Genomic DNA, 23510 nt, shown 5'->3' on the forward strand with positions numbered 1-23510 from the left:
TCTTTTCATATCACTAGACTGGCAGCCAGACTCATAGTTACCAGTCATGGAAAACTTTCCAGGGGAAAATTATATGATTGGATGTATAGTACATACTGCAGTTTTACTGAATGGAACATTCTGATTTAATTCCACAGAAAAATGAAAATCCAGACAATTGTTAAACTTATACTATGTAATTCTTCTTGCTGGAACCAACTTGGATTCTTCCTGGCACCAAGAGTTGCTGGTAACATTTCACAAGACTTTTTACATTTAGAATCAGCATAAGTTCCAAGCACATAATGGGAACATACAATATACAAGGCTTTCACACAAGTGAGATTCCTCTCATTATCAAACAGAATGTTATATAAAATAATAGAGAAGTATTCAACATTTATTGGGCAAAAGTAGCATACTTCTTATGGTAGCATCCATCAAAGAAAAGAAGAAAATGGACATACATTGAGCTGTAGGTCATCTGTCCACTGGCCAATCAGATGGTAGCCTGGAGTGGAGGTATTTGTGGCTTGATATTGAAAGATGTCATAACGTCCTGGTGCATCACCATTCTTATTAAACATCACTGGAGTGCCAGCACTACCTAAGAAAGGATGTGAAGCAAAAGAAAAAAGAGAAAACAGGGAAGACTTTTTTAGGAAAAAAAAACTTGCTTTGTTTTGTTTGGGTGATCATGGCTGACAAGTATTAATTTGCTTCAATTTTAAGCTATCCGATAACAAAATTCTCTTGACAGCATATAGAGAAATTAAACATAAAAGACAAAATGAAGCAATAATGAAAAAGAACATTAACAAAAAAACTAGACAAAATCACCTCTAAGAAAGAATGATAATAAAAATGGAGACATAAACCCAGTAAAAGCAATACCAACACAAACCAATCAAAAAGTCTGAAAAATAAATCAGTGATATCAGTTTACAGTTTTTGAAAGCTGAAATTAAACTTTCCCAGCAATCTCCTGTCACCAGTGTTAAATGGGCCCTTTTAAAATGCTCTGCCATTTTCTTTTATATCATTTTTGATTAATTGTCATGACCCATGTGGTTCCTGCTAGTTGAAGAAGAAATTAAAAATAGCAATACCCATCCTGTTTCTATTTTAAGTCATAGGACAGAGTATATGAGATTTCTTCATTCAACCACATAAGAGGATTTTTCGGTCAAAATCAGAACCTCAGAATAGAACTTCTGGGTTTTTCTAACCAGAAAACACCCCATCTGCTTCATGAAGATATAGCCAGAAGACAGCCTTGTTCTAATAAATCTTGACAACCATCCAGAAATAGCTTCTTTCTCCAAAAATCTTATTCTAGGAACCCCCACACTTACGGAATAGAAAAACAACATAGGACACAGCAAATAATCCTTGTACTTGCCTTATTTTAGCCCCATGGATTTAATATTTTTGCAGACAATTTCTAATTGCTGATTACATTGCTGATTACTGCATTGCTGATTACTGCATTGATACTGTTGGAATATTTTCCTTTTTATATATATAGTAATTTTATTAAGAATTATAATTACAACAATAAAAACTAATGCAAACTAAAAAAAACTAAAAGAAAAAAGTAAAAGGTGCAGAAAAGAAAGGAAAAAAGGAAAAAAATAGAAATAGAAAAGAAAGAAAAAATAAGAATATAGTAAAGAAAAAGAAAAGAAATATATAAAGAAGTGACTTCCCACCTTCATCACATCAAGTATAAAAAAACTTACCACCTACTCTTAAAATACAACAAATGAACTCTTTTTCCCATAACCCATCTCTTATCTATAAACAAATCCAGAAAACCTCATCATTTTAGTCCTGATGTCAGCAAAAGTCCATTAAGGGTTACCAGAGATAACAACATATCTATTTTAACCTTGGTCGAATAAACCAACGTTGTATTCCTTCCTTTTACTTCTAACAATCTTCAACTTCAGTCCCTTCAAATAATGTCCTAGAATTTGACTTTTTTCATTTTTTTTTCTTTGTCTTTTCTCACAAAATTCTTCAAAACTTTAACAAGCCTCTTTTGGAAATTCAGTATAGAAAAATTATCCTAGTCACAATGTTGGTTTGTTACAAATAACGAACCAAACTTTTTAATCATTAAGACATCAGCCAGTTTTGTTTGTATGTCCAGTGCAGCAACTTTTTCCTTATCATTCTTGTAGCCTGTCACTTTTAAATCCACTTTCAGATCAGTCTCAGTCTTGTCAGGTAGAACTTGTTCCTGTTCCATAACATCTTTTAGACAGTCTATCAATAGAGGCAGACACTCTTAAAATTAACTTCTGGGCCCATTGTTCAAAAATATCCTTCAATATGTCCAATGTTAAAATATTTTGATTCATTCTGTAATTGTAAGTCAAGTTTGAGTGTCCTCCTTTAACTGCCATCTTTAGTTCCTTCTAGTTTCCTCTAGTGTCCAATTTTAAAGTCTTATTATTTTTTTTAAAATTCAAAACAAAAGAATTTTCCCACAGGAAGGATTTTTTATAATTAATTCCAAAATCTTACTTCAAATTTATCTGGACCTTTAGCCCATTTGTAACTTTCTAAAATCAAAGTTTTAATCACCGTTTTGCTGTTTATTCCCCCCACCCAAAATTTTGTAAAGTACTTAAACGTGTAGTTAAACTTCTTTCACTAAGGATTGAAGGATACTCACCTGATGCTGTAAAACTTGTCAATCCAAAGGTTCCTAATAGCTTAAAATCAATTAACAAGCAATTTCTGAAAGTGATTAGAAAGGAAGTATGTGAACTTAGTGTCCTTTCAAAGGCGCCGACCGTGGTTTAAGCAAGAAGGCTATTCCCTCATCTCCCAGAGCTCTAAACCCACTGGAGGCCACTGTCTTGCAGTCTCCTCATGAGGAGCAACTGTCTGGAGCACTTGTGGGAAATCTCAAGTTCTCTCCTTTTTGGGTGCGGCAAAATCTTAATTTTGCCGTGGTTGTCAGCTCCACTTTTTGTGAAGCCATCTTCAGTTTGACATTTCTTCCCTGGAAGGCTCCTTCTCCTGGAATATTTTCCTTATATGTTTACAATAAGTTTAAATTAAGGATTGATGAAAGGTTGTATAGGCAGTAATAATGCCACTTTATAAAAGGAAAAGGCTGGCTCCTGCCATTATAAATAAATGAGCAAACCACGTAGCAAAACCTATGTAAACAAAGACATACATGTATAGAAAAAGATAAAATGCCCATTTATATAGACATTGTGGTTAACTATAGATAAGGAAATATATGTTATAGCAGAATATGGAAGGAAGGAAGGAAGGAAGGAAGGAAGGAAGGAAGGAAGGAAGGAAGGAAGGAAGGAAGGAAGGAAGGAAGGAAGGCAGGCAGGCAGGCAGGCAGGCAGGCAGGCAGGCAGGCAGGCAGGCAGGCACAGGAGGAAGATGATCAAGAACTATTGTAATAAGCTAACTCATTCCATTCTCTTGATACTGATTGACTAAATCTTTAAACTAAAAACATATAAGAAGGGAGACAGAGCAGCAGTCCATCATGGCTGCCACCCAATGTTATTTGACAACCTTAGGTTGAATAAGTTTTTCTTTGACCTCCACTGATTGTCTGACATGTCTTATTGGATTCCTGTCTTGGGCATGAACTGCAGGAAAATAAGTTATCTGATTGTTCTGACAATAGAAACGCAGGAGCAGCTGTTGAATACTGTACTCATTAATCTACTGAACGATGAAGGCCTCTTCACCGAAGGTTATGCAATGCAATCTACCTTGCTTGGTCCAATGTGGGTTGACAGATGGATGTTTTTCAACTTTCCAGTCTAGGGCTAAGAGAGAAGGACTGGCCCAAAATCAACCAGCCGGCTTCTGGGCCTAAGGAGAACTAGAACATCTGTTTCCATACGCCTAGGCCTTAATGACTCCACCACACTGGATCTTTTATTTATATATGAATTTTCATACTGCTAGACTAAAAAATGACTTCCAGCATTTTACTTCATTAAAACATAAATGAAATAAAAATATGGCATCACAATAAATAATCAGATGAAAATACAATAAGCAGAATGGTGACTGTTCATTCTCCAAATGCCTTCTGGAACTCTTCAGTCTTAGGTCACTTCTAAAAGGCTAACAACTTATTTTACACTAAATAAACTCAAAAAGCCAACAATTGTGGCCCTAATATCCCCCTTTCACATCATTACCAAATGTTGACATTAAGGAAGAATTTCTTTCCATTGCTTTGTCATTAAATGTAGAAATACTGGCCTCATCCATACAACCTCCTTGCCCTGATGTCAAGATGGACTACTAACTATTTGCTGAGGATGTGTCTTCACAACAGAGATTCCATTAATAATAATAATAATAATAATAATAATAATAATAATAATAATAATAATAATAATCTTCTTCTTCTTCTTCTTCTTCTTCTTCTCCTCCTCCTCCTCCTCCTCCTCCTCCAAACAGAAATGGTAATAATGTCCAAAATATAGTGTAAAAATATTCAAGGAGCAATTAGCAGCAATTAGCAGCTAGGGAAAAAAAAGGAAGAGGGGAAGAAAGGAGGGGATACCAGAATGCCCTTTTTATTAAAGTTTTGTTCTTTATTTTTGATTGTTTTGCTTTTTAAATAGTTGTTTCCTTTTTATAACATACATACATACATACATACATACACATACATACATACATACATATATATATATATATATATATATATATATATATATATATATATATATACTGTATATCCTTTTTCTTTCTCTTTATTTTTGGTTTTTTTTCTTTGCATGTTTTACTTAACTAATAAAAAAAGAGATGTTAAAAATACCAAAAACTTCCATTCGTTTTAGTTCTTTTTGAATAAGAAATAATATTTCAGAAACAACTTCATTGGATTTATATAGAATAAATGGTTATGTTGCTGGGAATGCAGTGAAATTAATGCTTTATTTAAATACATGTTTTCGCAGTGTCCAACAATTGTTCCATTTGGGAAAGAAATTATTACATGCATTAACTCAACTTTGAGATTCAGTATTTTCAGGTGTTTATATTCTTTTGAAGTTTATTTCTATCACATGGGAGTTGACTTCTGGACAAAGAAGGTAGATTTTCTGTACCTTACTTACAGCTAAAAGACTTATTGTTCAGCACTGAAAAGACAAATATATAGCTCCAACTATTCAGTGCTGCAGAATTTATCAGCATGCAGTAGATTAGCTATGAATGACTGTAATGAATTATAGCTTCCATTCACTGAAATTGTTACTGTAGAACTTTACATACATAGGTATGTCTGTGAATATATGCCCTGTATGTCTTTGTTTTTTTTTTTAGCTTTCTTTTCCCCCCTTCTTTTATAATTTTATGTATTATTTTTTCTTTTTCTTTGTTTTTCTATCTAGTAACAAGAAGAACAGCAAAAGAGCTTCCATCTTGGTGCCAGCCTGCCACTGAGGAGGCTGAAGCTGGATGAAAATCATCTGGCAGGGAAATGGTGTTTTCCACCAGGAAACTCAGTCTATCCTCTTCTGTACAACCTTCTGGTTTGCAGCGGGGAGGAGCATGAGCAGATTCAGCTCTGTGCTTCCATGGCCGTTCTTGCTTTGGCTGTCAGAGAGAACAGAACCTCTCTGGCAATCAAGTTTTCCCTTTTCTTTTTAGTCTCAGGTAGGAACAGTGACCTCATGCAAGGTAATCCATGAGGGTGCTGTTCCTACTGGTAAGCTGTGCTGCCACCTCCCACCACCTGTCTCCCAACTTTTTTTCCTCTCTAACAAGTGACGATCCTTCATCGTCTCTGCTTCAGCCTTCTCTTACCTCTGTGCTTTCCCCAAGAACAGCCCCTAGTAGCCACAACCACTGACTGCAGTAACAGTAACTATCCCTCACCCCCCCCCCATGTGATCGCACCAGTGTTACAGTAAGACAACCACTTTGGGGCAGTAGTTTCTGAAGCTGCCTGTTTTCCTTCTGTCTTGAGCTCACCCCAGAAGAAATTCTGATGAGTCAGATAATATTATGTCTTTAGATAGATGTTTGAGAAAGGTGCTTCTGCATTATTATCTGATGGAAATGGATGCACTATTTGAACAATTACCTGATTAATGGCATACAGTGGGCTAAGTGCCACTGTGCTGTAACATTTCTTCTGTACTTCCTTGAAATTCAGGAGTTTTGTAACATCATATTAATGTCCCTTCAGATGTATGCATGTACATATGTATTTATGTTAGTGGTTGGCTTTGTATCCTACCTTTTCATCAGTAGGTCAAGGTGGTTACATGCTCCTCCTATTTTCCCCACAACAAGCCTATGAGCTAGTTTGGGTAAAAAGAGAGCAACTGGTCCAAAGTTATTCAGAGAGATTCTTTAGTGCAGGATGAATTTGAACCAGTATGATGTCAGGACAAGAACCCTTGGCTCAAAGTGGGTAGCCTAATTTCTACAGTTAACCCAAGAGGGCAGCTGTTTTTCCTATGACATTATTTTGTTCATCCTAATAGTCCATTCCCTCCAGGACCAGATCTGGCTTGGATTTAGATTTTCTGTAGATGTCAGCTCCACTACATAGGCCAACCCAAGAAATCAACTCCACAAGAAGGCTTAAACTATTTTTATTAATATTAGCTATAGTAACGAATGTTGCAGGTCTAACTGTGCTTTACTCCCACCACCACCAGTAGCCACTCATGTGAATTAGGGAGGTGCCTGCCTGAGTTGCTTCTGTATACCTCCTCCTTGTTTTGGACTTAAGTCATGCTTTTCCCCTTCCTGCTTTGGCAAAGGATCTGGCCTAACTCTGTCAAGGTCATCTTCCTTACTCTCTACAACAGACTAATTGCATCAGTTTTCCGTATAGGACTGTAATGTCTATATTATGCCTATAGAACTACATTACAATGAAACAACAACAACAACAAACAAACAAACTCTGCTTTGGAAGTATAATCTCTTATCAATAGGTTGCAAGTACATATTCATTCACATAACTTATATAATACAGGTAGTCCCCAGGTTACGAATGCCCAGTTTATGGATGACCCATATGGAGCGTATTGTAGCAAAATTTGAGTTAAATACTCAATGGTTTGAGTTAATTACACAATACTATTATACAGTATTGTACAATAATACTGTTCTGATTTACATACACATTCAACTTAAGGACAGACTTTGGGAACAGAACTTGTTCTTAAACTGGGGACTACCTATAGTGTAGAATCCCATTTCTTTTGGTGTTTTAACAGCTAATTAAAACTGTTATCCACCCTACTATATTTTTAAACTCTTATCCATCCTATTACATTTTTAGCTAACCTTATAATATTTGGGAAGTTGTTAGACAAAAACTGCTTCCAGAGAGTTGCAAGCCAGTTCATTTCCATGGTAAACCGGAGCAAAATAACTGTTCAGAAAGCAACACACTTTACATTGCATTCCATGGTTGTGATTGGGTTAACGAAGTAGTGGTTAACCAGTTCTTTAGGATTACTAAGGCAAACTGAGGGGGAGATGTGAGAGTAGGGACTCACCATTGAAGTTAACACTGCGGATATATCTCAGTAACTTCTTGCCCCCTGCATGTTCCATCTCTGGGCAGACCCCAGAATAATCACTGCACAGATCCTTGTTCATCTGATGGAGGGCGTGAGCCATGGCGTAAACCGCATCGATCACAAACTGAACCCGGCCCTCCTGTTCGTAGCGGGAGTCTTTTCCAATCCTTTCCTGTCCTGCACGTTTAAGGATACAGACACAGAGACAGGGGAGATCTTGATCAGCATCAGACAAAAGCATTAGGTCTGTATCAGAAATCATGGGTGAGAATGAGAGGAAAGAATAGTGGTTTGAAAAGGGCAGTCTCAAAAAATTCTAAGATGAAATTCATGATGGGACTGAGACTATTTCAAGAAATGCTGGGGGGAAAAAATGATTTAGAAGCCAAATAAGCAGTTCTTGGGAGAAATTTGCTGTCTGTACATCCATCCATCCATCCATCCATCCATCCATCCATCCATCCATCCATCCATCTGGCTAATCAAGGTCCAAAGGAGTCCATCTTCCCCAGGGATTATCAGTTACCTGGAGTTAGTGTTTTATCAAGATCTGGAACACTCTGAATACAAGGCATATGCTGTGCCATTTTCACAGTCTGACATTCTAAAACTCAAGACTCTGAGACTCTGACTGAAAAACATGACCAGGCTGTAGAAGGAAGAGTAATTTTGGATGCAAAAAGAGGAGAATGTGATTAACCAGCTTCTGGTGGAAGCACGGTGTGTATGCATTTCCTTTGTTAAATCCAGAAGAAATAAAAGAGCTTTGGGATAAATCGAAAGCCAATGAAATGTTCATTTGCAATGCAATCCATTTTCCCTCAGTCTCTGCAGAGGACATTGTAATGGTCATTTCTTGGATACCACAAGTACTGTTTTTAAATCTAATGATATTAAAACAAAAACAAAAACAGTGACCACACGAGGGAAAACAGTATGACATTTCCATGTTCACAGACTCTTCCTCTGAGCAGCTTTTCAGAAATGAGTATGGTCTTCTCTGCTTTGTTAGACAGTTCACACTCTTTTTTTTCCCCCCTATGCTGCACTCCTAAATAGAGGATCTTATGAGGAAAAACACCATTTGTTATGGTAAAATAATTTTCAGAAGATCAGAATCTGGATACCTCTGTGACCAACAAATATTCACATCATCAACTTTACAAAAGTCAGTCTTTCTCATTCATCTGTAAAATATGCAATCACTGTGGAGAATGAGCTAAAGATAGTACACGTTCTCCCAAAGCATTACTGCTTTGCTAATAATTAAATACACATTCTATCATAGGATAACAAACATGCAGGAGGGGAGAAGGGATACTATATTCTTAAACTATTTTGGGGAGCTTTTTTCCATAAATACACGTTCTACCCATTCAAACCTTTTGCAAATGGTCTAAAGCTAAAGGTGCAATTCATTAAACCCTGATATTTAATGAGATCCACCTGATGTTTGAATACAGAACCAGCTGTGGCCTCAGGATAGGGGTTATCGAGCAGCTATTGTTGCTTGCAAGACCTCAGTGGCTGTCTGAGATGCTGTTCCACAGGTAGCTAGTGGTGAGACCCTATCATCTGTGAGGCTGGGCTCTGGGGATCACATAACAGCATAATTTACAGCTGACTACCTGCCATGCTATTCAACACTATAGAAAGGTTGGTAGTGGAGTTCTCCAGAGTTGTGGTACTGGATAACTTCAACTTAGCTTCTCTAAGGCACAGAGTCTGAAACAGCTTGGGAATTCATGTCCACCATGGATCTGGCCCAGATCATCAAAAGGCCTGACACACATTGAGGATCCTGCATTAGATCTAGTTTTTGACTCAGGGCAGAGGGAGTGTGATTTGGTTTTCTGGTCATTAACATCTATGTCTTCTTAAGGTCAGATTTTTTTTTTTTTATTCCTATGCAGATCTTCCATGCTACTCTTCATTGCAGGATGCCTGATAGATCCTTCTGAGTTTTGAAGGAAGCTGAGGTAAATCCCTGAGAAGCTGGTGTACCTTAGTCACCTCTTGGAATGAGAGAGTGACACTCTTAAATAGGATTGTGCATGTGCTTCTCCCTGTCTATGGATCCTGGGGACCCTTCTGGTTTTCAATGGAACTTCAGGAGATGAAATGACAGAAGAGATGCCTGGAGTGCCACTGGAAAAAACTAGGAGCAAATCTGACTGAACACAGGTAAGAACCTACATTAAGGGCTACACAATGGTGATAAAAGCAGCAAAATGTAATCATTTTTCTGCTCTTATGGGATCCACAGATTTCCATCTATCAGACCCGTTTAGAATTACCCAGTCCCTTCTAGAGAGATTGGAAGAACATCTAGAATTACACAGTCCCTTCTAGAGAGATTGGAAGAACATCTAAAATTGCTTATATTCACTCAATCCTACCAGTAATAAGTAGCTGTGGATTTTGGGCCCCACAGGTCCTGGATCTGGAAAGATTTCAACTTTGTCTCTGAGCATGGTTACAGTACTCTACTCAGATTCAGCACACAATTTTGGGATCTTCCTGGACTCACAGCTCCTGCTTGAAGAGCAGGGGGCAGCAGTGGGCAAGAGGGTGTTTTGTACTACTTCATCTTGTGCCCCTGTTGAACCTGTCCCTAGATTGGAGAGCATGATCACTGTCACTCACACCTTAGTTGCTTCCCAACTGAATTATTGCAGTGAGGCTACCTTTGAAGACCATTTGAAAGCTTCAATTGGTCCCGAATGCAGAAGCATGAGTAATTATAAGTGTTCCTTGTTGCATACAGTACTTCTAAAGTGGATATAACATCTCTATTCAGCAAGTTGCACTGGTTGCCTACCGACTTCTGGATGGAATGTTGGTTATCGCCTATAAAGTCCTGCATATCATAGTTGTGGGTTATTTGTGGGACCACCTTGTTATTTATTATTTTTTCCTGCTTATTCAGTCTGGCATGCTTCTCTTTCCCTGCTCCCACCAGTACTGTATCTTTAGATGTACACTTAAAGTTTTTCAGTGCAAATATGTTAGGGGTCAATGTGGCAAACAAACATTTGCATAATATGATACACTCAATAGGGAAACATGACTGCCTATAGCAGATTGTTTTGCACACGCCTCCTCTGGGTGATGTGCAAATTAGTTCTTATTTTCCGAAAGAAAGAAGCAATTTCTTTTCTCCTGCAATAAGAGTACAGGAGTACAACCCAATCTGCATTCCCAAGACTTTCAGCTTTATAATCAGATGATAAAAATGATATATTCCCAGTCTCCTGGGCTGCGACCTATGGATTGCTTTTAATGACTTTATTTTGTCTGTAACGAAATCCAGAGTATCATCAGGCAGAATTGGAAGCAAGCAATATCATCAATGCATTGCCCAATTGGAGAAATAACTTGAGCAAATGTTATAACTTGACCCTCATTTGTATAGATCAGCTCAAGACTCAATAGAATACTGCAGATCTTCAGCTGCAATAATTGGGATGGACAGGAAATTAAGTTTATAAATCTTGATTCCTGATCAGCTAGGGCAGCTTCAAATTCTTCTTTGTTAACATGCTACTATAGGTGAACTCTGATTTGAGGGCTTTCTCGACATAAAGAAGAGATCTAGTGATTAGAACATAACAACCGCTAAGGTCAAATGAATGCTTTCAGAAATCAAGTAAAGCAAAAGCATTCAGAAAACAGGTAAGCAGGACAGAAGTGATATCCCTCTTTCATCACTAGCTCCCCAAAAGCTAGTAGGATGATGATCTTCCTATGATTCAGAAAGTAGCATATGGCCTCTGGTATCCCAATTCCACCTGAATTTGTCTAAGTCTCTTTTGAAATCATCAAAATTGGTTGACATGACACATATGATGGGAAGTCTGATTTAAAGTTACTTGTTTAAATACTCAGTGTGTACTGGATGGCTCGTTATGTGTTGTTAAGGAGTTTACTGAAATTTTCTTGCCAGCTGCCATGATTCGCACACCATACTAAGACACAGTTTGCTTCTTTATGGTTTCTTGACGATGCTCAACTGTCTGGAATCATACACATTATGTTAAGCCATAAAACTTGTTTTATAAAATGTTAGTTGTTTCACACAGCATGGTAAGCTAGAACCAAACAACTACGTATATTAGGCCATAATATGATATATGAATCCAGCCCAGAAAACTGTGGTTGAGGAAATAGAATTGGCTTCCTTAAGTCAATGACATTTGCACTGTTGTGAATTGGATGGAACAGTACCAGTATTTTGAGTTGTCATCTTGATCCTCATTATAAAATGCAGCTGTTCTTTCAAATGATTTTGTCTCTTTGTAAATGCAGGACACGTGAAAATTACCAGCATGCTACCTGCGGTATGTTAATAATATCCCACTGGACAAAGAGATCATCATTTCACTCATTCTTCATCCTTCAATTTGTATGATAAATTGCATATTTGTGTATGTGAACACTGCAGGCATGCTGTTTTCAGATTAGGCTGTTTGAGCAATCTCTCATGCAATCTCTAGTTAAGAAACATTCCAGAAAAACATAATGGCAAACCATTTCTGTACTGTTGCCAAGAAAACTACATGAATATATCACCCTAATCACCTGGAGTCAAGCTTGACTCAAATACTGCTCTTCATTTTTAGCCATTCTGTAGCAATGGAAGTTGGGAGGCCACCACAACTCTCTAGTGGCTGTGGCTGAAACTAACCTATTGTAAAAGGAGCCTTGCTGAATAATTCTAAAGCTCTATCAAATTTAGCTTCTTGTTTCCCACAATTGAAGAGATGTTTCCAAGAATTGTGGAAAATGTCCATTGCCTTTGATTGAAAATAAACACTTTGTTCAGCAACATTTTATTGAACAATTCACAAAAATTAATACTTTCCTTAATTCCAGAAGTTACAATGAAGCCCAAAACAATATAAGAACTGATTACGTGTTAATGCACAAATATATGCCCACATGCCATAAAGCTCATTCAAACAGTTGTCTGAATGTGCAGTGAACAAAATTAGAAGAGAATGGGGCTATGCAATCAATACACTCCCATCCTCTCCAGCCATCATGTATTGATGGACCGCTGAAGGACAGTTACACCTGAATGTGAGCGCAGCTTAACCCCCCAACTCCAAGATGTTCTTATCCCAACTTTTCTTTTCTTTTTTTTCCCCTTGGGGATGTAGCTTCCAAAGAAAGCACTGGATTGTAATCACCTGTTATTTTCTTTTGCTAAGAATTCCTCCATGTGGCCCAGAATTCCTGTAAGTAAATCCACCAAACTTCAGTTCCATAATTATCAGATAACAACTACTCTATCTTGTAGTCTTGGGGTACAACAGGATTTAATAATGTTATTGGAGCAGAGGATATCCCTCTGGATAAACATTTGTATTACTAAGAATATTCATCAATTTTATGAGAATGTGATTATACATTATAACAAATATACTGTAAAACACTTTTTAAAATATATAAGACAAAGCTGCTGTAGTGAACCACATCATTGCCTCCTGAAGTGGCTTGATCATTATGCCCCATCACATGCTACTGGGGGATGATCATGTCAGCCCCTGTAGGTAGACCAGACCAGGAAATCAACTCCACAGGAAGGCTAAAGCTACTTTTACTGAGAGTAATAACAGAATTTTTCACATTTGATTTTTCTGTACCTCCTCCTTCTTATAGTTCAATGAAGTAGGTAGGTGCCTGTCTGAGCTACTTTGGAATGTTATCTAGGCATTTTGGACTTAAAAATGCTTTAGCCCTTTTGCCTAGGCAATAGCTTTTGCATATCTCCATCAAGGAAATCTTTCTTATTCTCTACAAATTATTTGGAGCCCATCTAAGGACTCCTAGAACTGCAGGACTTCAGCCTTTTTGTACAACTACTAACTGTGTCACAAGATATATATAATATAATGACTAGCAATATGTGTACTAAGACATGTTTCTAGGGCAAATTTATATATCCTGTCTCCACCACCATTAACACTTAGATTTCTTTGCAGATAAACCCATTTCATTCCCATGTAAAGTGAATCATAGAGCCATGGGATTAGAAGAGGTCACAAAGATCATCTAGTCCAACTTTCTGCCCTGTGCAGGAAAATCCTTTAAAATATCTATGAGAAGTGGCTGTCCAGCCTCTTTTTAAAAATCTCCAGAGATGGAGTCCCCCAGAACTTCCATAGGTAGACTATTCCACCACTGAACAAATCACACTAACTGGAAGTTTTTCATTCTATTTAAACAAAATCTAGGAATCTGCAACTTATTTACAGAAACAACTATAAACATTTTTAGTGGTCACATTTCACTGGTGAACTTGTAGTATGGTTGCCCCTCCCAGTAGCATTCAGCTGCCTCATGAAAGTGTTTCTGTTCTAATGAGATAAGCCTATTTTTAAATGATTCCCATTTTGAAGCTATTTTATATGCTTCCCCTAGCCCTACATTGAGAAATATATCTTTTAATATTGCAGTATACACATTAAAATATTTATGACTACATTATTATTGTACTTCAAATAATGAGAAATCTGAGCTATTGCAGAAAAAAATGTTATTTTTGTTGTAGTTATACAGCAAGATATCACATAGAAACATGACATGAACACAACTCACCTGCACATTAGGCTTTTAGAATATGAAACAAGATTTATCTTAATCTGCAAAAAGTACAAACAGGATTTAACATGAATAAAGCTAACTGGTCAAGGTGATAGCCATAGAATCTTATGAATCTTTAACTGCTGGTTAAAAGAAATAAGATCTAAGAGGAAATATGTATTTTCATTGTTTATGAGAATTCCCTTGTTCTCCCTGTAGTCAGTCTCTGAATAGGCCAGACACGATCTTTTAGCAATGGTGCCACATCAGTTTCTTTCAAACTCACTGACTTGGAGAGAAGAACATTATGGATATGTATCAAGTTTCCCTGAAGTTCAAATGTTGAGTCAAACTAGTTTGAAGTGGAATTGCTGCAAGATGACTTAAGAACTGAACTGGGGCCTCTCTGTAGAATCCATGCATGATTTAAGAATTACAGAAAGACAGCCACTGTATCTGCAAAAAATGTGACATGTGTTCTGGTTTCTCCATAAAATGCTAAGACTGGAAGCTGGGAAAGAAAGCCAAGAAACAAGTGTGCTTTAGGGATTTCAAAGATAATTTCCAAATCAAAATACTTGCTGCACTGTGGTTTTCCCATGCTACTCAATGTATCTTATTTTGAACATGAGCTCTGAGTAGAGCCAGGTACCTTCTAAAACTCTGGTCCCAATTGAATCAGGTCACTTTAAAAATCATAAGATCACATCTGAATTGAATCTGGTAATCAGTAGGCACTCTTAAAATATAGACATTTTTGCAGATAACGTATCTATATTTTGGTATCCCTCTGAATCTTTGGATCACAAACAAAACATTGGAATGGTTCATTGGTTCATATATATATATTTTTATCTGCGCTCAGTCGTTACCGACTCTGCAGTGACTGCTTTGGACGAGTCCTTGCAGTTTTCAAGGCAATTGTTTTTCGGAAGTGGTTTGCCAGAGCCTCCTTCCTAGAGCAGAGCCCAGCTGGTGAGCGCAGGAGGCGAGGTTTCCGTTGCTTCGCGACTTTTTCGGGCGTGCGTGGGTTCTGCACTGCCGGCAACTGCTCCCGACTCCTTTTTGCAAGGCGCCGCCAGCATTTTTCCTCCCACTGGAGTGAGAGTACCCATTTATCTACTCACGTGAGTTTTCGAACTGTTGGGTTGACAGAAACTGGGGAGGAAACAGGAGCTCACCCTGTTAATGCGAAGGCTGGACTCGAACCGCTGAAGTATCAACCATTTCTGGCCGGCAACTTTCAGCGTCATTAAGCCGCTGCGCCACCGCGTCATATTTAGATTAAGTCAAATTCAGAGGCTCTCTGTTTTGATATGGATATCTCCTGAAAGCAGCCCATTCATTTTAAGGTTTGGCCAAATTCAATGTGTATCCTTAAAAACAATATGCAATCTTGCACCACAAATCAATTTCTTTCAGAAGTATGAGATCCAATCTACCTGAGGTCAGAAAGAAAACCTTGAAATAGCAAGCTTACGGTGGCTGGAGCTCAGTGGTAAATCTCATGTGTTTAGATTAAATTTGGGTTTATCTGCATTTATTGTCTGAAAACCCCTCCCATTTAGAGTTGGTCAACATTGAAACACCTCATCACTCCTGGGTTCACCTGGGAAGGAGTAAAACTGCAGCAGCTCCAAACCTGCCTAGTCCAACACAATTAGTGAGGCATTTCTTCTCATCCTCCCTTTTCCATTTCCTACCAGACAGCTTAATTCATATTCATTTCCTGTCTCCCCCTTGTGAGAACTGCTGTGTGGAGGTAAAAATGGTTTTCTCTTTCCCAGATAGTTTCTCAGAGTACCAGAACAGAGTGTGTGTCTGGGTGATCTCAAGACAGGATGGCAGGTGGGGTTCAGCTGCATTCTGACACAACATGGCTTGCATACAAAGATTTTCTGGGCTAATCCATGAAGCAACCAAGTAAGAGACTCCAGATTAGCCCTGCAACTGACAGATAAGTATTCAATTCAGTATAAGACAGCATCCTATGTTCCTATGAGGTGCATGCTATATGATTTAGCGGAAAGCAGTTCTATTTATTTGGAACTTAAGACACCCTTCACTGTTTTATTAACCAAGTAAACTCTATACATCATTGAAATATGAAATTAGATAACAAAGGAATTATTATACATTGGATCTTTAGGAGACTCTATTTAGAAAAAAAAGGTTTCAGTGGCTAGATCAACCCTTTGTTCAGTGTAGGCTCAGTAAAATAGATGCCACCTGAAAGATACCAACCAAACCTTTGTTTAAACACTTCCTATGAACTATAGCCATCATTTCAAGAGGAAGGTTGTTCAAATAGCTAGTAATACTAAGTAGCAGGTGTGTGCAAAGCTTCTAAAGGCTGCTTTGATTCAGTGAATTAATATCTCATTCCAGTTTGCTGAGGCAACACTGATAAACACTCTGAGTATTTTTTAAAATTATTATGCTATCAGGCCCAAACGTAACTAGCTTGCTAATTGGAATATAATAAGGTACTTTCTGAAATGCTTCTTTGAAATTTAGGGGGGAAAAATTAACTCTACCACATTCTCACAATCCACTAAGGAAATTACCCCATAAAGAGCATCATATAACTCTACACTGGGCCTACACTGTGGTGGTATGGGTAAGAAAACATCAATAACTCCTCTGTACTTATTGCATCTGTGGAGTGCTAGGCAGCAGCGATGTTTAGGGTGACTTGTTCTCTTCTGGGCTCAGCTATCTTGGAAGATCCCACTGCTGGCTGTTGTGGGCAATTTGCCAGACACTCTGAGAACAAAATAATTCATATTCAATCTGAACTGGATGCCTGATGGGCATTCTCATGAGATGATAGAGATAACATTTTGAAAAGTCATCTGGAACTCAGATATCTAAAAAAATGGACAGAATCTTCAGGGGATAAGCTCAGCCACCTGTAAATTACATCCATGTTCTCCTGGGTGGTACATGTAGGTATATCCTGCCCCCCCCACACTTTTTTTTTTAAGATAAAGCTTTGACAAACACTGTGGAAGCTTTGGCTAGTATTGCGGAAGATGTGTTGCTTCCCTGCTCTGGCATAATTTGCCTCAGCAAGTGTTATAGAAGGATATGCTGATGCTTTTACTTGCTCATTCCAAGCCATGATGGAGAGCACCCCTCTTTGCCTTCTGTAGCACATGACAAATTGTGTATTAAAGATCAGGAGAAATTTTAAGGCAATGCCGACTTGGAAAAAAAAAATTACAAAAAGAGGAAAAAAAACATAAAAATGCTTTAACAAAAAAGTGCTGTTACAAAAAATACAACAAAGAGGAAAAAAGTGTTAATATGTCATTATAACAATAAACAATTACAATTATATATATGCTTATCTAATACAAATATTTTTCAAGTACATATATATTTCTAATAGATTTGTATGACTATCATTTTTTTTAACCTACTGTATTTTATATAAATGAGTCCCATATTTCATTATACTTGTCCTACAAAGTCTACATCTATAGGCAATGCACTCATAGGCAGCAAGTGTTATCAGGTCTTCAATACATTGAGTGAATGGGGCCATAGATTTATCTTTCGAATGCTGCAATATCAGTCTTTTACCCATGGTAAAATCCATTTACCATTTACCCATGGAGAATCCATTTAAGTTGTCCAGTTGTCAAATTCCATGTAGTAGGTGTGTAGTTCAAGAGACTATTATCCTCTGAAAATTTAAGTTTTGTCACATAGTCACATTTATATAGTCCAATACTTTCTCCCAAAACTTAGTAAGTATAGGACATTGTAAAAACATGTTTTAAAGAAGCATTATCTTTATTATATCTCCAAAATGCTGTCTTAAACAGTCCTTTTCTATACAAACATAGTGGAATCCAATACATTCTAAATGCTATTTTTTGTTGTATAAGTCGTAATTTAAGGTCCATTGACACTCTTGCTATAGAAGTTAAGGCACTGTCCCATTGTCTAGGCAATATAAAACCTTTAATGTCAACTTAATGTTTCTCCTTGTCTTGTCTTCAGAGGCAAATCAGTGTAAACCTCTCTACTGAGGTGAATTCAAGTTACCTTACACAGATCTGGATTACGATATCAGCAAGTACCTTCAGTACTTTGGATGTAACTGATCTAGGTTTCACAGCTGCCTGGTGGATGCATGATCCATCTTCTCTGGATACCATCTAGTTTGTCAAAGTCCTGTGACAATATAATATTTTGATGTGGCCTCACTAGTATAGAGTTAAACAGAATTATTACCGCTCATGAATGGTACTGCCTCAGGTTTTTCTTTTAGCAGATGTATTACACTACTTTCTTATATTCAGCTTAGAATGATTTGAGACATATGTATTGCTAACAAGCTAAGTCTCTGTATTATTTAATGTTTTTGCCTAGATGTAATTTCACCTTAAGTTTGGCTCAATCTGCCAAACTATCAAGATCAGTCTGAAGATTCAAGAGTCAAGATTCCTTCTTAAAAGGGACCTTATCAATCCGATCCAGTCCCATTCAGCTTCATGGATTCCATGGATTTAATCAACAATCCCTCCTTGTCACTAAAATGCTAGTTCACCTCAGGAATATTCTTAGGAATCTTCTTTTAATGAAGATCTACATGGATAAGCTTGGTATCTCATACATAACTGTCATATATTTGTCAACATTTCTCTAAATGTTATTCACAGAGGCCATCAGCAATTTGTTTTGCATTAATCAAGTCATTAACGTTGCTAAAAGCAAGCCTGAATATAAACCTGCAATGGACAAAAGACTGTTTGTGAGGTTAGTTTCAAGTTCTTCTGGGAATTATATGACTGAAATTGTCAACCTTTCTTCTTCCAGAAATGCTTTTCATATCAGGAAAAAGATGTTTTGATCTTTTTACTTGACCTTCATTTATATGACTTCCTTTGTAACTCATGAAAATTATATTTTTCCTCCATATAATTTTGCCTTTCATCTAATATATTGTACATTAAAAGCTTATTTTTGTATAGTTCCAACTTTTAATACCACCTGGGGTAACTATGATAATTTTGTGATCTCTTGGAGACTACAAAGGCTGATTGCTCATCAAAAACCTCTTTCTGCAATCAAGAAGATAGTGCCTATTATCTGTTATGAAACCGGTACATATCGCTCTGTTTTTTAAAAACATCATTACTATGGTAAAGGAAAAGCACATGTGGGTTCATACTAGACAATAAGAAAAGTTTAAGTAAGTTTACTGTTGTAACCACAGGTCATAATGTATAATGTACCATAAAATACAATAAAATAACAGTAGAATAGTAAGATTGTAAAATGAAATAATAAAAAGAATATTACATATAAGAAGGTTAAAACGAGATAAAGCCAGAGCTACAACCAAGAACTTAAGTGCTTCTAAGTTTAAATGACAGCAGAGCAAAAGTAGCAACCTGGTTGCTAACAGTTGCAAGCATGTCTGCAAGAAGATAGTTCAATTGTTTGAGGCCCAGCAATAAGAAATGTCTGCATGGATCTAAACCATAGCCACTGCTTTCAAATTACAAAGACAAATTCTAGCCCAGTTTGACCAAGTAGTATTTCCCTTAATTTGCCCATAGCTTTTGCACCATCTGACAGAAAGGATACACAAGTTAGGGCCTATCTGCATTGCCCAGTTACACCATTCATGGAACAGGCCAGCAACCATTTTTGGAGGGCAGGAACAGACAATCTCTGTACTCCCCAACCCCACCCTCCAAATTTCAAATGTGACCTCTGAGTAGACTTTCCTGCTGCAGTTTTAAACTACTCTTTTCCTCCTTATGTCATTTTGAACACTCTTGTCCATTTTACTGGTTATTTTATTTGGTTACACACTGATCCCAATAGTTCTTTGGCTACTTCACAGAAACAGGAATGGCCCCTCAAATGAGTCAGTGGCTACCATGGTCTCTTAGAGCAGGGTTTCTCAACCCTGGCAACTTTAAGATGTGTGGACATCAGCTCCCCAAATTCCCCAGCCAGCATGTCAGGAATGGTATAATAGACAAAAGTTCTAACATTTGTTTTCTAAAGAGTTTGGTTTAAAACCTGGCAGAATTTTTATTATTATTATTATTATTATTATTATTATTATTATTACTACTACTACTACTACTACTACTACTACTATTTACTTTATTTATCATTGGCATGATCGCAGGACCGGATCAGCTTAAGGGTACAGAAAGGTTATGTCCATAAATTAAAAGTGCAGCTTCATTAAGCAATGCTTATTTTACACACTTACTAGGACATGATAATGTATTGGCTGTTTTACTCCTGCAAAGGAGATCAGATGCATGCATGTTCATTACTTAATTGATTTAATCAAGCCTATAGAACACATGATGGATGTATGCAAGGGCCCATTCTTTCTGAAGCCTCCCAACTTCTCATACTTAATTAAGTGTCAAGAGAAGGTATCGCGAGGAATCAGCTTCCATGACACATTGTTAGATAAGGATGGCTACAGAGTGATGGAGAAATGTGTAACATAAGAAATAAATAAGCATTTAAACCAAATGCTTACAAGCCCCTCTCCTATGCATTTCTTTACCTGAGATATACTAAGGAATGACAAATCTTTACTTGTGAGGTTTTCATGTTGGCAATATATATTCTGATGAGCAAACCTACAGTGCAAACAAACTCATATAGGTATAAAGTCTGCATCTGAAACATTTCTTCAGGGTCAGTAAGAAAGTGGAAAGGTTCAGTCATGGCATGACCAAAAGTGCTGCCTTTAGAGCTGTCAATTACAGTGTACATAATGAGGCAAAAGTTGCCCTCAAGCATGAAAACACAACCCCTGTTATGTTTAAGGGGACATCTGCTTATTGGTCAAATGAGAGAATGTGCCTGCTTATAAAAGTTTGTACCAACAATGATGAGAGGAAAATGTCAACATATTTATTGTTTAAATTCAATATATAGATGTGGATAAGCATGCTTATATTTGAACACACAGTATGCATATGTGTATCTACATGCATCCCCAGAAACATATGTGCACATGTTTCCAACAGTCAGTGCGAAAAACTCAACATTTAATGTATATCAGACAAACATAATTTCCATTTTTTTGAAGTTTTCTGCAAAGAACCAGTTTGGTGTAGCGGTTAAGGTGCTGGACCAGAAACTAGGACACCGTCAGTTCGAGTCTTCCCTTAGGCATGAAAGGCAGCTGGGTGACTTTGGGCCTTTTGTCTCAGTTCAACCTACCTCACAGGATTGTTGATATGAGGAAAATAGGAGGTAGAACATTATGTACATCTTGAGTTATACATATGGAGCTTTGGTATGATATTATAGTTATTATTTTTTAGATGACATAATAACTCTAAATGACCCTGACAGGCTTAAAAGCTGGCCCAGTTCCAAAAGGATGATATTCAGTTATGATAAATGTAAGGTTCTGAATCTGGATAAGAAAAACCAATTGTGCAGATAGAGGATGGGGGAGACCAGGCTTGGAAGCAAAGGATCTAGAACAGTGTTTCTCAATCTCAGCAACTTTTAAGGTGTGGACTTCAACTCCCAGAATTCCCTCAGCCAGCTGAGGTTGAGAAACACTGATATAGAAGTACTAGTTGACCACCAGCTGAACATCTTCAGGCTATATTAAAAGGAACATTGTACCTAGAACATGACTTCAGTTCTGGTGCTGTCCTTTATAAGGGTTATGGAGAAGCCAGAGCAGAAGAGCTACTAGGACAGTAAGTGATTTGGAAACCATGCCATATGAAGAACAGTTGAAGGAGCAATGTATATTTAGCTTGCAGATAAGAAAATTAAGGGGAGGTATGATAGCAATCTATAAAATATGTCACATGTAAGAAAAGGAGAAAAATGAGAAAGGGACAAGGGCCAATGTGTTGATATTGAAGTAAGGAGGTTCAGGCTGAATTTCTGGAAGAATTTCATGATGGTAAGCACCATTAAACAGAGGAACAGTCTGTCTAGAACAGGGATGGACTTCACCATGCTGAGGTTGAATGGATCCTTGCACAGAGCAGGGTACTGGACTACATGACTTGTAAGATTCCTTCCAAGTCATGTATCTGATGATTCTGTGGACAGATTGATAACTCATTCAGCCTTTGCATCAAAGAATTTGTAAAACAGAGAAGAATGGAAAGGCTTAATTGGGCTCCATAGCTCTCTGAGATAGTTGAAAGGAGAATACAGAGGCTTAATTTTATGCTTGAGCAACAACTGGCCCTTTCAGAATTAAGGAGTTAGTTTCTTAGTTTGCTTCTCACTCAGAATGGCGGCAATAAAATTTGTGCAAAATAGCCTAGAGATGAAGGCTAATGAAGGGGAGAAAAAGAAGAAAATGAAGCCTCAAATGAAGATCCCAAGGGCTGATGTTTCAATATTAGCTATAAATTGAAATAAATAAGTGATTTGAAAAGGTGTAATGAATGGAAGAATATGCATCAGCACATTTGTCCTTAAAGAAAATGTAGATTGAGACATTTTGAATAATGTGAGGATTTAGATCTCAGCTCAGATGTTTGCACACTGCAGAAAGATTATAGGAAGAAGATTGTTTATGTCTTTCCCTTGGAGACCTATATTTTGGCCATAGTAAGATTTTCTTTCTACTTTTGGACAAAGGGAAAAAAAAAGTTCTTGGCTTAGGGGCAGGGTTAATATATGTATTTATTTTGAGATTTTCTTTGTTTTGTTTTTGTTTATCTCAGCTATCCACTTTCAAATTAAACCATTCAAAGTAGCATGCATGTAGAAACTGACTTAATACCCCCCCATAAACAATAAACAAAAGTCGACACTCTAGAAAAGATGTCAGTAGGCAAACCGCTAAGATTAATTTTTAAAAACAACAGTCAAGTCAGTTAACCATGAAGCCTTTCAAAAATTCAGAATTTACTTTACACTTTTAATAGTGATATTTCCCTACAGATCAAGCAATGTTTGATGAAATTAACTAGGAAATTGTGTTTATTGGTAAAATGGGGGAGGGAAACTGTGAAGGAAAAACAGTTCTTTAGTATAACATATGTGTGAGTTGAATAAGGAAAACCAGTCTGGTGTAGTGGTTAAGGCACCAAGCTAGAAACTGGGAGACCATGAGTTCTAGTTCTGCCTTAGGCACAAAGCCAGCTGGGTGACCTTGGGCCAGTCTCTCTCTCTCTCTCTCAGCCCCAGGAACCAGCCAAGGGCAAACCACTTCCAAAATCTTGTCAAGAAAACTGCAGAGACTTGTCCAGCCAGTTGCCAGGAGTCAAGACTGACTCGAAGGCACCAAAATAAATAAATAAATAAATAAACATGTCTAAGATGCATACATACTGCACAGTTAAAGACACTGGTCATTTTCACTTAACAAACAAAAACTGTGTACTTGTGTTGCAAAGAACTTTG

At 37.4% G+C, this 23510-nt stretch overlaps 1 protein-coding gene across 1 annotated transcript in view; it reads right to left on the reverse strand.

Annotated features, from left to right (window-relative positions):
* The window catches only part of GRM7 (glutamate metabotropic receptor 7), a 421378-nt gene that overhangs the window by 101509 nt on the left and 296359 nt on the right, over positions 1 to 23510 (reverse strand). The window contains exons 6-7 of the mRNA XM_088134322.1: positions 7512 to 7712; positions 447 to 586 (exon numbers count right to left, since the gene is read on the reverse strand). Of these exons, the coding sequence (XP_087990448.1) occupies positions 447 to 586; positions 7512 to 7712 (341 nt within the window). The remainder of the gene's footprint in view (positions 1 to 446; positions 587 to 7511; positions 7713 to 23510) is intronic.

Source organism: Python bivittatus, unplaced genomic scaffold (assembly GCF_059951505.1).
Source record: "Python bivittatus isolate LINGU-HERP-01145 unplaced genomic scaffold, Pbiv_v1 ctg000080_np1212, whole genome shotgun sequence".
Classification (NCBI taxonomy): Eukaryota; Metazoa; Chordata; class Lepidosauria; order Squamata; family Pythonidae; genus Python; species Python bivittatus.